The sequence below is a fragment of the Dreissena polymorpha genome, chromosome 11, assembly GCF_020536995.1.
Source record: "Dreissena polymorpha isolate Duluth1 chromosome 11, UMN_Dpol_1.0, whole genome shotgun sequence".
Taxonomy (NCBI): Eukaryota; Metazoa; Mollusca; class Bivalvia; order Myida; family Dreissenidae; genus Dreissena; species Dreissena polymorpha.
In genome coordinates, this window is record NC_068365.1 from 8633190 (window position 1) to 8650689 (window position 17500).

At 33.7% G+C, this 17500-nt stretch overlaps 1 protein-coding gene across 1 annotated transcript in view; it reads left to right on the forward strand.

Annotated features, from left to right (window-relative positions):
* Positions 1 to 17500, forward strand: part of LOC127851256 (uncharacterized) — a 50323-nt gene that overhangs the window by 19111 nt on the left and 13712 nt on the right. The window contains exon 11 of the mRNA XM_052384896.1: positions 6355 to 6499. Coding sequence (XP_052240856.1) covers positions 6355 to 6499 — 145 coding nt within the window. The remainder of the gene's footprint in view (positions 1 to 6354; positions 6500 to 17500) is intronic.

The window sequence follows — 17500 nt, forward strand, 5'->3', positions numbered from 1 at the left end:
TGAGTATTTGTATGTATTGTTCACGTGTACGTATGTTCATCATCATCACACTTTGATGCAGGATGATTGAAGATTAAACGCTGAGTTTAAGCTACTTATTATTGGTTGTATTATTATAAAATCTTACAAATGAAATGAATGTTAGATACAATGTTGCGTAATTGTTATAATTTTAACACAGTATTAGAATGTATGAAAACACTTATGTTCATGAAGGAATTTCTATATGGTTGCACCATTAATTTGCACCTGAACTGATACAGAGTAAGAAATAACTTTATGTACCGTGTCTTTATATAATCAAATTCTCGCATTTGCAAATCTGAAATATTTGACTGCAATCGCCTTACGCAATAAGTATTTTAAAATGTATATTTAATATTATTTGTGAATAAAAATTTAAAGGTAACTATAACTAATAAGGCGTTACAAGTGGATCTTAGGGAGCAGCGATTGTTTTATGTTTTATGTATTGTTTTGTATTTTACAACGATTTACAGCTTGCTTTTAACTGTTACGATTGAGCGGATAAAGTTTCACAAAGACTGTATTCATTAGATTTATATTTATAATGATCAATTCAAATGTTTTTTGCCAGCATATGGATAATTTTGAAATATACTAATCAATTAATAATTTAACATGTTTGTTCACAAAATAATATGCTTATGATATGTTTTGTATAGGTATGCCCTGAGGTTCATGTTGCTTTTCTAGTTATCCAATTAAATTACTATAATACAATTTTGTACATACCACATGTAATTTCAAGTTCTTAATGTATAGTACTAGCTTATCAAAAATATTATCTTCAACACTTATGAGTATACTATGGAAGCAATTGTTTCAAATGTGTAAATTAAAAACAAAAATAAAGAATTAAATATTGAACATCATATAATAAGTAAGTACTTCGCAATTTCGATTTCTTACGTAATTAGCATTTCTTTATATCTCGTAAGTTCGATTTAGTTTCTTGATATTACTACTCATTACGCGATCAAAAAGACGTAATTTTGAAATACAAAATCGTAAGTACGAGATTTTGTGTTTAATATTTTGGTATTTATTTTCTTTTTATATTTACACTTGTTACTAGAACGTTACCAAATTATATATTATATGTAGTGTGCTTTATACGTTCCTTGATTTCTTTGTTATTTATCATAATTCAAACGGTTTCACTCTTCAAATTACTAAATTTGCTTTGAATAGTGTTCTGACTTGAATGTGTTATTTGATTAGAGCAAATTTGATTTCTGTGTTTGTTTTTTCGCAGTGTTAAATGTAAAGTTGATTAATAAAACAAAATATATTGTTCGCGTCATGTTTAGTGGATGAGGACGGTAAATCAGTAATGAGTATGCATATTTAGACAAGTTTCTTACAAAATCTATATATTATGTTAACATACGAACGAAAGATTGACTTTGTTCCATTTTATTTTGCTTGTACGGCCAGGGTGCGAACATTATTGTTCTGTTGGTCGCACATATAACATCGGAGCGACAACGGTTTTTCTGCGTTTTTTTTTGTACATGAAGACTTTAAAATTATTGAACAATTGCGAGTTTATTATTTCAGTATGTGTTAGCATGTGTATACTACGAGTGCGTTAACGAAAGTTAAATACAATCTTGCATTATATGGACGGTGGGAAAATCGTTATGGTCAATAAATGCATTCAATTCTTTTCTTTAAGTAAACAACAGCCTCCGCGATTAAAAACGATATCAGCCTGGAATAAAGAAGATTTATTTTGGACAAACATATACACATATATACATGTACACGAATTACACAGTCGTCAACTACTGTCTTCAAAAATATATTTACTTATTAAATATTGTTACTGTTCAATATAAATGCATTTAGAGATTTGTAATGTTATAAGTACATCAACATTGTATTTTAATCTTACATGTATTGCAACGTATGAAACGGTATGTAAAAAGATATTTTCATTTAAGTTATAGTGTATACGCAAAGAATATATTCAGCACTGCATGTTCATGAAAGAATTGCGTTAAGCTAATGGGAATTATCCTGAAGGGATATTAAATGATTATTAATCCACTGATTATACTCTTATCATTAACGTTCGCCTTTATCAAAACAACAGATACAATATTTTGAATAAATGTGGTAAAAATATACGTTCTGTAGTTTTGATAAAGCCGCAATGCCGATCGTTAATAAAATAAGTATAATCAGAGCATTGCACGGTTTATGAACGGTTATGAACTAGATTTTACTTAACCTCAATTTGTATAACTAAGCTTGAGAGCGTCGGGCATTTTGCAGCCATTTCCTGTGTCCGATTGCCTTTTTGTAATCACGTGTAACCCCGCAGAGAAAAAACTCAAATCACTGTTTTGTGATGTACGTGCATTTTAGAACAACTTGTAACATTAAAAGTTTAGAGACCATGCACAGAGGTAATTGAATTTAATGACTATTGTGTAATACTTGTGATATGTTGCACAGCGTGCCTTTATTTAATCACAACATGTATTTCAGTAACAAAAGGGTCGAACAATCAAGATTTGTTTAGGTCCAGTACGACTATTTTCCATAAAAATAGGCATGGCATTGGAAAGTAAATTGCTGGCTTTAAAAGATTTCCGATTTATTTTCTTTATATAACGTTAATAAGAAATGCGAATTACGGGCGAAACATATTACAATTTAATGAGGTGGCGCGGAAGTTCGGGCGGAAATTATATAACGGGTCAAACTCAGATGACAGGGATATTTAAAATAACGGACAGAATTCAGATTACGGGCAGAAATTACATTACTCGAGGAATTTAACAAACATTGCCATGATCATTGTTGCTGAGGGATTTTTTTTTAAGTAAAATGCAAATCAAATGTGTGAATCCTTGTATTCTGCATTAAGTCAAAGACAAGCCATTATAGAACATATCAATTAAATAAACGGTTTAAAAATATTACTTTTACAAAGATTTCTTGATACACAATATACAAATTAAAAATTTGCCATGAAACATGCGTACCATTAGATAGAAAATAATACATAAACGAAATTATTTGATCTTGATGGTTGACATGCACTTTTTTACACAAACACTGGCCTCACACACAGCCAATAATTAAAAGTTCACTTATTGATTAGGCGTTTTTTTAGTATGCATATAAATATCCGTTGGGATCTGCGATTGGAAACGAGATACCACCGGCATCCTATCTACTTTCTACCGAGCTCCAGTTCCAAAAAGATGCCGGATCAACACGGATCATATCCGCCGCACTCCGGCTAGCGAACCGTTTAGCCAGCCAGCCAGCCAGCCAGCCAGCCAGCCAGCCAGCCAGCCAGCCAGCCAGCCAGCCAGCCAGCCAGCCAGCCAGCCAGCCAGCCAGCCAGCCAGCCAGCCAGCCAGCCAGCCAGCCAGCCAGCCAGCCAGCCAGCCAGCCAGCCAGCCAGCCAGCCAGCCAGCCAGCCAGCCAGCCAGCCAGCCAGTAAAGACAGACAGACAGACAGACAGACAGACAGACAGACAGACAGACAGACAGACAGACAGACAGACAGACAAGCAGACATACAGACAGACAGACAGACAGACAGACAGACAGACAGACAGACAGACAGACAGACAGACAGACAGACAGACAGACAGACAGACAGACAGACAGACAGACAGACAGACAGACAGACATATTGAACATTTTTTTTTTATCAGACTAAATAATTTTATTTATTCTTATGTTTAAGATTGGTTAAGAATTGTTGGTGAATACGGGCCAAAAGGCCGTTTTAACTTTGCGTCATTTTACTTGGATTCCCACATGGTTGACCATCGACACACGATATTAAGCGCTATAGAATTTCTGGCTACGTTAAAAATGTCGTGCGTATATATGAATATCGTGATTGTTGATCCGTTGATTTAAGTCGATTGTTTACAATTACAAGAGATATGCGCAATGTAATATCGTTTGTCGTTTGTAATGTCCAGGGACGTACCGAGCGCCCGATATAGATCAACACACGATATTCAAATCCACGCACGCGACTCACACCAATTTTTGACGCAACCTATTTTAACAAATAAAAGCGTAACAGTGCGACATTCAAACATTCAAACATTCAAAAGTCGCGTTTCGTCTTTAATTGTCGCTTCTTGTTGGTACTGTCGAATATCGATTCTCGCGGGTCTCTCAAAAGATCGAGGGGTGAATTAATCAAAGCGCCGAAGGCACTGAAGTTCGCTATTGCATAATATAAGACGCAAATCATTTTTCAAAATTAATCGCAAGTTTGAAATCAACACAAACCATTCAAATTTATAAAGAGTGTGTCTTAACGCACGGGTCGAGATGTGTGTGCACTTTTTATCATCCTTTTATTTTAAAGAGATAACTGAGACAAAATAACAACAACATGGCCCTTTTTGACGTTCAGAAATCAAAGTAAGTATGATGATGTTAAAGAAAACTAAATATAAAGACAATTTGCAATCACCATCATATTAAATGAATATTGTTGTAATATAGAATACATATCTTACTAAGAATATGATTCCATAATGGAATTTCCCTGTAAAAAATCTTGTGATTTTTGACACCATATACAAATTCAAAATAAACAATAAGATAATCGATGAAAATAAATAAAAAAATAATCTGCGTGCACAACTTTTTGCTCACGAATTTGGTAGTCATAAAGACAGCCTTGTTGACCCGTACTTTGTTGTTTATGCATTACTTGTTACCTTAGCAGTTCACACGGTGTCAACAACTCTGACCTACACATGGGTATAGAGCACTAATGCGCTTTTTCGGCGTTGCTGTTTTAACCAGCTTTTCACCTTAAATGACTGTTACATAACGCCAGCAGACACGCATGAATATAGTTGAATATTTCATCGGCTGATTCGAGATAAAACCTCTGATTTTTGGCTTCATCACTGTGTCTGTGCTCAGCGCAAAGGATGTATCACTATTCAGTGAAAGGAATTTCGGGCTACTCTCTGTATGTTAAAATGACACAAATTGTGACCCAGTTACAATTACGCGTTAAAATCCATCTCGCTGAATTTCAGGGTGAGTACTCGTTTACTAAATCGTCCGGGGAATATAATTTAATTAACTATCGATAAACACAGTTTTGCTTTCAAGATTAGAAAGCAAACAAATAGTATAGTGTCACGATAAGAGGAAAATTATTTAATATCCAACCACAAATTCAGCAAGTCTGGAAATCGTTCCTAAACGCCTTGATAGGCTGCCATTATTTACAAATTTGTTATTTCGAATACAATTTTGTATCGAAAAGCATTGTGCTAAAATGTGCAATTTACATTTCGCGATGCGATTTTTAATGACCCTCATCATGCGAAAATGGGTCTCATCTATATGCGACCATCAGATGTATAGCCCAACCAGCCAGTATATCTCTCGGTCTGGTCAGAGGATACATAATGAGAACATAACACATTTGGAGATTTTAAAGCAAACAGCATCGCCTTTGACCAGACTGCGCAAATGCACAGGTTGGGCAAAAGATACGCTGGCCGAAACGCATAACACCCATTTTCGCATGACGCGACTATGAAAGTGTGATTTAAATGTGTCGAAAAAAAAAACTGCGTGTAAATCAAATATTAACATACGATATATTTCAATGGTAAAGAAATACACTCATAATAAGGCATGTGAGGACAGATATTATGTGCAATCTCGTTTTTATCTACTTACACTAATACGTGATACTCCCGTATCATAATTTTTATCTACTTACACTAATGTGTGGTTTGACAATGATCAGTTGATAACACACATTTCATGCAGTAAATATGTGACTAACAAGTTAATAAACACAATAGTTAAACTTTTGTTTTCAATTTAATTATTTAGAAACGTAAATTGAAAACTTTATTTTAAAGTCATCAATTACGCCGACTACCTTATATTCGGTGTTAGCGATTATAAAGCATTTGTGTTGTTGTCTATAATATACCTGTAATAATTGATGAACTCATGTTCAACGTTTTATTAATTGGGAACTGGGAATGTAAACAAACTTAACCTTATACTGTTACGTTGTTAGCATCCGTGGATACGAAAGATCGCCGCTATCTGTTGAGAACAAAAGAATGTTTCCCAGAAACAGCAACAGTAGCATGCACTATGAACGAGGTTACACATCATCCCTTTATTCTTGTTTATCAGCATCTATTAAGTGCCTCAAATGCGGTGGTTATCGTTCTTCGCGTAGTTAAGAGCAGCCTGACTTGCAACGCGTACTACTAACCTTAGTTGTTCGCAAGCGAACAACTAAAAATGGCCCTAACCGTATTCCGGATTAGAGGGCTATGAATGCTTTTACAGCACAATACCACACTCTCAGAAACATTGGTATCCTAACGAAATTAGGGAGATGTGGTGGATATTCAAGGAAAAAGAGGCCAACCACATTCGTGGCAGTCAACGGGAAAACTTTGACTGTGTGAACTTAAATAATGTGGAGGAGAAGGTAATTTGTTTAAACGCATATATTTCAAGTAAAGTAAGTCAAAGACATTTTAATTTAATTAATTAGGATTTAAAACAAATTATATTATCTCTAGAGATTGGTTGTATATAATATAAATTTTAACAAGCACGTAGTACGTATTATTTCATTTAATAGAATACACTGTGTAAACAGGGTTAACGGACGTTGTGGTTCAAACCGGATATGTGCTTCAGTTGATCTCCAAAAGAGAAATACAGAATGATGTTACTAGAAATTATATCGGGCAAGTATTTAGGGTATATACATGTATATGATTAAAAGACAGTGTGCAAAAAATATATTAACTATCTGTTTGAGTAATAAATAAAAAAGAAGGGAATTTACCTGCATTATTGTTATTTAATTCACTTCTAGTTACAAAGGAGCTCAAATGTCGAGTGTTTTTCAAAACCAACCACTTTTCTTCGTAAGTTATACGACTTGTGATACGCGTGCGCTTTCAATTGGACAGTTTGCATACTCATTTTTCGCAATGATAACTGTTTTAAGCGAATTGTGCAAAAATGATTATGCTAAGGGTTCATGATATGGATCGTTTCAACACTCCGACACTTCTTACGACACCCTGATTTAGTCTGAATAAGCAATAATGGAAGAACACATTATAATCAAACTGTGTTAAATACTATTACTTTAATAAATTTCTTCAAAGCGTGATAAGATATCCAAGAAAAGTTATTAGACATCCCTACGCAATGCAAAAAACCTTATGAGTTTAATATGCAACACAAGATATGCTAATTAAAAGAATGGACGGTCAAGAATGACAATTATCAAACATGAAAACACGAGCTTTTGAAATTAAAGGCTGAAAGATAATTAGATCTACCATGTTTAGAGATTGTTGGGAATAAACTGTTTTAAATTAAAAATGTATCCATCTTAAATCGCCGACTCATTAAGGCGAACATTTATAGTGGGCACAATAAAAGTTCCAATATGACAACGGCCAAGAACACAATTAAGAGGCAATTTTTTTCTGCGATAGTTTTATGATTAAAATTATAGTTTTGACAATCAACGTCGCTTACCAATGGCCAATTATAACCATAGGTTGTGTCAGTACACTACTTTACTTTTTATCTCGACATTCTTTACTTATATCCACAGCTTAAACCAATTTTAACTTGTTTAAACGACAATGCAGCAACGTTAGACGCACTTGATCGAAATCTATTTGCAAATAGCTGGTGTAATACTAATACTTTAATATAACGCCTTATGTCGACAATATACCTATGTAGTGTCTCACAAACGACTAATTGGTATTTTATTCACTTAATTATTGGGGGCTAACTGTTAAATCTCCTGTGCCCGGGTAGTTTAATAAAAGGTTAATTTAGCAAAATTTGTATAATACATAGTATATGCATATTATGAATCAATGATGTCTTTGTAAGTATATGCTTTTCTAGAATCAAATGCATTTTTTTAACCTGTGAAGATAAATGAATGTGTACAGTGTGCGAAAAGTTTTCTTGCTTACATAAAGTCCGACTCGGCTGGGTAAGATAACATTGTTAGAAATCTATTTAATATAATTATGCAATTTTATAATTTACACCAATCAAGTAACTTGTAAACAAAGGGTGCTGATACTAAAGGCTCAAAACAAATTTCCCTCTACATAAATATGGATGAGACTGTTTCCACATGTTCGTATAGTATCTTAATGATACATATAAAAGTTGCCTTTTGTAGCATACAGTTTTATAAAATTCAACCTTTGTAAAAAAAACAATGGTTAATTCGAAAGTAATTTTATTTTGCCACACATTTTGTGAAAATAAAAAACAAAAAGTATTTATATTTTTCCAACACATTTATTTCAATATTGCAAACTTGAACACATATAATATAAATAATAACAATAATGTTTTGAAACTTGGTCATAATATTTCATCGAATGATTTCTCAGACTTCTTTAAAATTGGTTCACGTTCTCTCCAGAAACAAGTCCTTAGCTCAGCTTAAGGATTAAGCATTTTAAGACCGCAAACTACTTTTTGTCAAACTATCATGAAGCGTGGATTGACAATTTGTTAAAAAAAAGATATGTCGGTTGAGTTTTAAAATGAGTCCTGTCCGATGAAAGCAATAGTAACCAGTGGACAAGACAGTTTTGTATATATGGCTATAAAAACATTGGTATAACTCTAGATATGTTTTTTTTTCAGAATTCTCATGAAACGTGAACCCATTTTCTTAACAATTATATATTAGCTGAGTTTGAAAATGGTTTCAATCAGTTAATAAAGCGTCAGGGGGGCGGGGAAGTTTTTTTTGTATTTATAGATTTAACAAAAAGTGAGCTGTTGTAAACACCTTTTGTTTGTCGGTCTTCGCCCGTCACCGTAATGCAACGTTAAAATATGTACATGTTTATTCAATATAATACATACAATGTATACATGTATATGATCATACAACATAGTGATTGTACAAAGCAATAAAGTTCAGACATGTTATACAAGATATGCTAATATATATTTTTTCTAAGAAGAAAAGAAAAGAACAACAGAAGAATAGTTATGGAAAATGATGAGTTGTATGAAGTCGGAAGAAAGCATACTGGACTTGTGTGTTTTTTTGTATATTCACAATCATCTTATAAGATTGAACAAAAATATACAAAAATATTTTAGAAAGATAAACTAATATTACAGTGAAATGTATATAAGTGGACAAACATTATGAGAATTTAATCCGATTCCATTTTTGTTCAAAGATGTGTAGTGTGTCATTACTGAGGGCTATTTCTTTCTCAATCTGGATTTTTAGTTCAAGACTATGGACAAAACAATTAAAATTTGGTACTTGTTTTTTGTACTTCATGTTAAAGATAAAATATTTCATCAATATAAGAATAAAATTCACAATATTATTACAGTCTATTGATTTCAATGAGTAAATTCCGAAACTTACATTTAAGAAAGATAGTTTAACGTTTAGTTGCTGTTGTTCAAGAAAAGATACTAATTGATTCCAAATAGGCTGGATGTGTTTGCATTCCAAAAAAAGATGTTCTATAGTTTCGATGTTTTCACCGCAGAAGTCACACAGATTTGAGTTAGATAATTTGCATTTTAAGAGATGTTTATTTGTAGCTATAATTCTATGGATGTATTTATATTGAAAATTTCTCAGTGTGCTTTCAATAGTTGCTTTATATGGCATGGTAAATATGTGTTTCCAATTAAGTTCATGTTCTCCGAAAAGGACTTGCCATTTATTTTGGATTTTGGAGTTTTCTGTAGGGTTTTTAATTTGTAGTGTGTTAAATATTTTATTCGGTTTGTTTTTTCTTCCAAGTATGTTTTCTACGAATGTTGTTTGAGTACATGGTCTATTATTTGTATTGATTTCAGATTTAATATGTATGGGTATGCTTTTGATAATTGTGTAGTACTTCAGAAAATTATTTGAAGGTAGTCCGTATATGTAGCATATATCATCAAAAGAGTAGAAATCCTTAATTCTGTAGTCATTTAATTGGTCGACATATTTCATGCTTCGTTCAAACCAATCTTTATAGAAAAAACGTCTTATTGTTTGAAGTTATGTCTTTATTGTTCCATAAAAGAGTTTTACTGCTGGTTTGGGTTTCTAGGTTATGAGTGACATCACTCCATGCTAATAGAACAACAGACAAAAATATGTTTTCGCTTGCAATTTCATGTAAGATAGTATTGTTGATGTTACATTCAAAGAGTAAGGAGTGACCATATTTTTTATGATTTTCTGGTAGAATAATTTCCATTTACTCGTATTGGTATTATCTAGGTATCTTTTAACCCAGCTGCATTTGATTGCATTCAAGAATGAGTCAATGTTCGTTAAATGGGTACCTCCATTTTCTACAGATTGAATTAACTGAGTTCGTTTTATTTTATCAGGCTTACCGTCCCATATGAAATTAAATATTGCTGATTTTATATCGTTAATAACATCATTTGGTGGATTTGGGAGAACTGTTAATACATAAATTAATTTAGGAAGTGCAAACGTTTTCAATACTGTGTTTTTTCCGATAAGTTTATTTTAGTATATAAATATTAGTTTAATTGTTTCCTTTTCATTATTTGTGAAAGTAATTCCTAACGTTGTGGCTTCATCGGATGTCCAATTAAATTTCATTTCTTTTTTTATATAGGACATTACTTTGTTTTAATTTACCTACTCGTAGCACAGTACATTTCCTTTTGTTTAGTTTAAGACCCGGTGTTATTCCGTAAAGGGTTAGTGACTCTATTAGGTTATGGAAAGAATCGTAATTGTCGTTTAAAAAATAAGTTGCATCGTCAGCAAATAGGGACTGTTTGATATCTTCATCAGGTTCTAGTGATATGCCTTTTATGTGTTTATTTGATTGGATGTGATGTGATAGATACTCGATGCAAATAATAAATAGCGATGATGAGAGTGGACATCCTTGTCGAACCCCACGTTCGATGTTAAAACTGTTTGAAAAGAAGCCTTTGTTAATGATTATACTGTTAATATCGGTATTGAATAGTTTGACCCATTGAATGAGACTTTCACCAAAGTTCAAATTTTCTAAGCAAGAGAACTTAAATGAATGATCAAGCGAATCGAATGCCTTTTCAAAGTCTGCAAAGAATATTAGACCAGGATTGTTTGAATTGTTGAAATAGTTTATGCATTCTTGGATAAGACGAACGTTTTCACGAATGTAACGTCCTTTTATGAAACTAGATTGAGATTTTGAAATGATTGATGGTAATATTTTTTATATTCTGTTTGCTATACTTTTAGTTGCAATTTTATAATCATTGTTTAGTAAACTAATCGGGCGCCAGTTTGATAAGGATTCTAAGTTTTTTCCAGGTTTTGGAATAAGTGATATAATACGTTGTTTTTGTAGCGTAGTTAAGTTTTCGTTGTTAAATGAATAGTTAAGTGAATTAATTAGATGTGTTTTTATATAATTCCAGAATATTTTATAAAATTCTTTTGTGATGCCATCAGATCCTGGGCTTTTGTTATTTTGCATTTCTTTTAGGGCTAATCCACATTCATATTTATTAAGCAATCCGTCGCACAGTTCTTTTTCCTCTTGGTTTAAAGCGTGATGTGTTTTTTTAAAAAGGGTGTTATTTTTAACATTTTTTCGTTTATAGAGGGTTTCGAAAAATAAACGTTGCTCTTCTAGTATTTGAGTTATGTTTGTTATATCTTTGCCATTGACTTCTAATTTGTGTACAGTTTTTTATTCACTTCTACGTTTTTCAATGTTTGCGAAGTATTTTGTCTTTTTTTCATTGTGTTCAACATGCTGTGCACGCGCTCTTAGTATTATTCCATTGAGATGTGAATGATAGATTCCATCTAATATTTGTTTTTTTTAATGTTATTTCATTTTCAATGTCGGTGGTATCAATTGTGTTTGTTTGATGCAATTGTTTTTCAAGTGTTTCAATGGTTTTGATGGTTTCAGTTTCAAGTCTGTGTGTTTCTTTTTGTTTAAATGATGTGTATCTAATTGTTGTGTTACGTATATTTCCTTTAATTACTTCCCATAAGGTGTTTGGTTTTGCATCTTTATTATTTTGAACTGTATTTAATATTTCCTGTTTTATTTGTGTTTGATATTGTGTATCCAATAAGATGCTGTTGTAAATTTTAAAGTATCCTGGGCCTCTTTCAGGTTGTATTTTGTGCAGTTTAAGTTCAACTAGAGAGTGGTCAGTCATAAATCCTGGTTTTATGTTACATGTTTCAATAATGTTGCAAAGTGACTCTGATATTAAAATAAAGTCTAATCTACAAAATATTGTTGGTTTTGTGTTTGAGTGCCAGGTGTATTTGCTTTCGTTGGGATTAACTGTGCGCCATATGTCTATCATATTGTAGTTTTCAAGTATGTTCTTTAAAATGTTTCTATTTTTAGGATGAGTATTAAGGTTTCCCTTTCTTTTATCTAATAATGGGTTAAGAACAGTATTGAAATCACCACCGACTATAATGTTTTTATCTTGAAAATTAATTATAAAGGATTGTAATGTTTCGTAAAAAGTCGGATCATCTATGTTAGGGCCGTAAATATTGATAAATGTTAATTGTGTTTCGTGCATTTTGATATCTATACTTGCTTGTCTGCCAATTATTATTTCATTAAAGTTATCGACTGTGATCCCTATATTATTTTTTATCAGAAAGGCAATGCCTTGTTTATTAGTATGTTGTCCACTAAGATAGATGTCTCCGTCCCATTCATCTTTTAAGGTTTGTGCTAAAGTATGTGTTAATTGACTTTCCTGTAATAGGCATATACTATATTTTTTTTCGTCTAACCATTTGAAATGTTTTTTTGCGTTTGTCTTTATTGTTTAGCCCTTTTACATTTAGAGTACATAATTTAATCATTTAAAAAAGTGGTGGGTGATATAAATAATAATTTGTGTGTGTTTGTCCAGTAAGTTTCTTTTTAAAACATGTCCAGTTAGATTCTATTATAAGACATAAGATGTCTAGATATGCAAACAAAAATAGAAAACAAAAATTATGGATACAAACAGATGAATATTCCATAGAAAAGGAAGAAATGAAAAAAAATAACAGTACTGAGAAAAACCAACAACAATAAAACGACAAGTCCCCAATAGAGACACAAAAAAGCGTACTTCCGTTCATTGGAAAATGCACAAACTTATTGACGAATAGTGATCTGAGAAGCAAAAAGTACACGTATAACACTTATAATAATAATAATAATAATAACATAATAATAAGAACTACTTGATCGTGTGTGGAGGGTGGTTCGATGCGTGTGTGTTTGTGTGTGCGGGTGTGTGCGCGCGTGTTGCGCGCGCGTTTTATGCGCGTGTGTTGTGCATGCACGTGTAAATGAGTATGCGCACGGGTGTGTGTGTGGGTGTGTGTGTGTGTGTGTGTGTGTGTGTGTGTGTGTGTGTGTGTGTGTGTGTGTGTGTGTGTGTGTGTGCGCGCGCGTGTGTGTGTGCGCGTGTGTGTGAATGTGTGTGCGCGTGCGTGCTTGTTTGTGTATAGTTGTGGGTGCGTGAGCAAATGTGCGTGTGTGCACGAGCGCGCGTGTGTGTGTGCACGTATGCGTGTGTGTGCGTACTTGTGTGTGTGCGCGCGAGCGAGCGCGCGCGTATGTGTTTGTGTACTAGTTGTGTAAAAAAAACGCGGATGTGCGGGTGTGTGCGCGAGTGCGTGTGTATGCGTGCACGCATGCGTGTGTGCGCGCTAGAGCGCGCGCGTATGTGTATGTGAGCGTGTGTTGGTTGTATAAAAAGAAAACAAAAGACGCGTTTGTGCGGGTGTGCGGATGTGCATGTGTCTGCGGTTGAGTGCGCGCGTGTGTTTTGTGTTTTTGTTTGCTTGTGTGCGCACTTGTGTGTACGCGCGAGCGAGCGCGCGTATGTGCATGTGTGTGTGTGCTATTTGTGTAAAAAACGCGGGTGTGCGGGTGTGTGCGCGAGTGCGTGTGTGTGTGTGTGTACGTATGCATGTGTGCGTGTGTGTCTGCGGTCGAGTGCGCGCGTGTGTTTTGTGTGTTTGTATACGTGTGTGTGTATGTGTGTATACATGTATGTGTTTCTAACTTCTCGCTGTGTTATTATTTTTCACTGTGAGTACCTGCATCTCGTAAGACACGTTGTAATAATAAATAAGCTTATGTTACAATAACGACTATAGCAAGACTATTGCAATGACAAAAAATTTATCTTAATACAAACATTTGTTGTGTTATAATTTGTTAAGAGTTTCACGATAGTTAAAAAGAATCTATGTAACTATTGTATTTGAAATCATCGATTGAATATATCTGTATATCCTCATTTATTGTTAAACACACGTAATGCAATCAGTACACGTTTTAGTAATATGTTATCTAGGGGACGTTAAGCACATTTAAAAATAACACGAAATGTGTTGAGATCAAGGGACATATACACGAGTACATTCTTATGTCCGTCGCATTGTCGATCTAACAATGTACGAAAACGAAAAACTAATTAGATCGAGTGACGGACATTCACACATTTTGTTTGATAAGGAAAAGTTTTTAAGCATTTTGTACCTCGGGAATGTTATTCTTGTATTCTCGGTTTGACTGTATCTGGCCTGCAGTTAATCTAGTTCCGAAAAAAAATGAACTAGAATTACCACCAGATGTGTTTATACTAATGTAACAAAAATTATGAGCGTCTTACTCTCTGTAAATATTTTAAATTGTATTAACAAAAAAGATTACTAAAATATGTTGCCCTGTTTGGAAAGAGGTTAATTGACAACATAAGTGAAGTGGATTTGTAGAGCATATACAATATATCCCTTACATATGTAAATATAGATATAGATAAATATCTTTAAATCACAGTTCATGAGAGGCATAAAAAAGCGCACTTCAGTATAATGGAAATACACAAACTAATTCAAATGATTGAGAAAACAAACCGTATATATATATAACACCGTAGATTGTATGGTAACTTATAATAATAATAATATGACAATACAAATTGTGTGGGGGGATGATTCGGAGCGTGTGTGTTTGTGTTTGTGCGTGCGGGTGTGTGCGCGCGTGTTCCGCGCGTGTGTAATGCGCGTGTGTTGTGCTTGTACGTGTCAAGGAGTGTGCGCGCGGGTTCTAGTATGTGTGTGTATGCGCGTGTGTGTGAATGTGTGTCCGTGTGCGTGTGTTCGTGCGCGCGTGTGTGTGTGTGTGCTTGTTTGTGTATGGTTTGTGTGTGTGCGAGCGCTAGTTCGTACGTGTGCGCGAGCTCGCGTGCGGGATTGTGCGTGCTCGTATGGGTGTGTGCACGTGTGTGTGTGTGTGCGTGCGCAAGCGCGCGCGTATTTGTGCATGTGTGTGCTGGTTGTGTACATGCGTGTGTGCGTGTGTGAGCGTGAAAAATATTTTAATTTTTATTAACAAGAGGATTACAAAAATCTGTTGCCCGGTTTAGAAAGATGTTAATTGACAACATACGTGAAGTGAAATTGTATAGCAAATACAATATACTGACTACACATACTTGTATGTGTAGCGTATATTTTTTTGTATTTTTGTAATACATATATTCTAAGCACCATACGCTTCATATATAAATATAGATCAATGTTCTTAGGTGCGTAATTATAACAATGCAGTGCTTTAAGAATACTTAAGAAGTCACATGTATTGCCCAATTTTCAACAGAGGTAAAACAAATGTTTCCGGTCCGTTAAAAATTCACTGAGGCCAGGGAAGATTATTTGGGCATTTTTCCTGTAAGGAATAGAACCTTGTTAAAACTCCAGCAGCCAGAGTTGTTGCCTCATCATCATGAAACTTGCTCAGAACATTTTTTCTATAACACAAGTCCGAAAATGAGCATTTGAATAACATGGTCGATAGAGGGCTAGGCAATTTTCAATATTTCTACCCCATGCAGAGCAATATAATATTGTTTCTTATTATTTAGGTACACCGTGTCAAATATTTTGATGTTATTTTATTAATTTTGTAATTCATTTCAAATTATTATTACTTAGGTGATTGTTTAGTACTAATTGAATATCATGTTACAAGCCCGTAAGGCTTTGACCTTGAGATGTAACTGGTTGATATACGTTATCTTTTCCCTATTAGTAACCACAGTAAAGATTAGCATGATCGTCGAAGTGCTTTCTTGATATCATGATATCGTGCTTGAGATAAATAGCAAATGGTTAACTGTTATGTGTGTCGTTTAATTATAAACTATTATCTATAATTTTGCAATGCATAACACATTGGGATGCTCATTTTATATAGGTTCATTGTACACATAAACCAGTCTTTGCTGACAAGACATAAGTAATAGTTTTATTAAGCGTATTGATAGAGTGTAATGCCAGCTTAACTTTGAATGAAAACCCCCCACAAAATATGTATATAGAAATTTCGGTAAGAAATGTCCATAGAAAAGGTAACATGCAATCATTTTAAATTAAGAACGCACAGAGTTCCATCAAATACATATAAAAGCATTACATATTTAAATATAACCGCTTGTAACATAAGAGGTATACGGTCACGTGATATAAGCTCTTTTTGCATAATATTGGTTCTTCACAAAAATAAGTTCAACTTTAGATTTTAAAAAAGCTGGCAACAACCCAAGTGGAGATGGATTATTATGCATTAGTAACCATGATATACAACATATAAAACATGTGATAATTTTTTTAAGTTTCTGTCACACCCCCACCACAAGTGTTGACCTTTATAGGATAGCGGATATGTTGAAAGTGTTTCCTCCTAAGAAGGTATATTACCGACAAAATAACCAACACATATTGTGTAGGTATCCTGAAAAATAGTCTGTAAATATGGTGCATTAGCAACAAACATCTAATTTAGTCATTCTGTGTGAAGCGGAATGGGGGGGGGGCATCTGGAATGAACGGCCCATAATGCCTACAGGTGAAACGTTTGTTAAACTAATGTTAAACAAACCACAACCTTGTAATACTTCTAAACATGATCAAACGAAATTAAAAGAGAAGAATAGAATTAGTTATTTAACATTTGCTCTCTAAATTAAACATTTTCGAAACAATCTTTCTTACGAAACTAAGACTTGTGAGATGAAGATCTGTCTATTAAAAATAATTGTATTTAACAAGGCAAACACAAAATCCCTTCGCATGTAGATTGTACACGTTCAACATTTTAATTTAACTGAACCAAGCATGCCAATAACTTCAACAGATACATATTGAATAGGTAAGTAAACCAAGAGGGCCGTCTATAATCATATGTTAGATGTCGAACATAAACCTTTCTACGTAGTGCTACAATTACGTTAAGACTCATTTTCCATAAGCTTATCAATTAAAATTAAGTTTTATCGTGACATTTTATATTTCTAAACGTTTCCCAGTTTATGTTTTGAAACGTCTATTATCGTTTATTTGGCCTCTGTTATCAGTTTATACTATAAA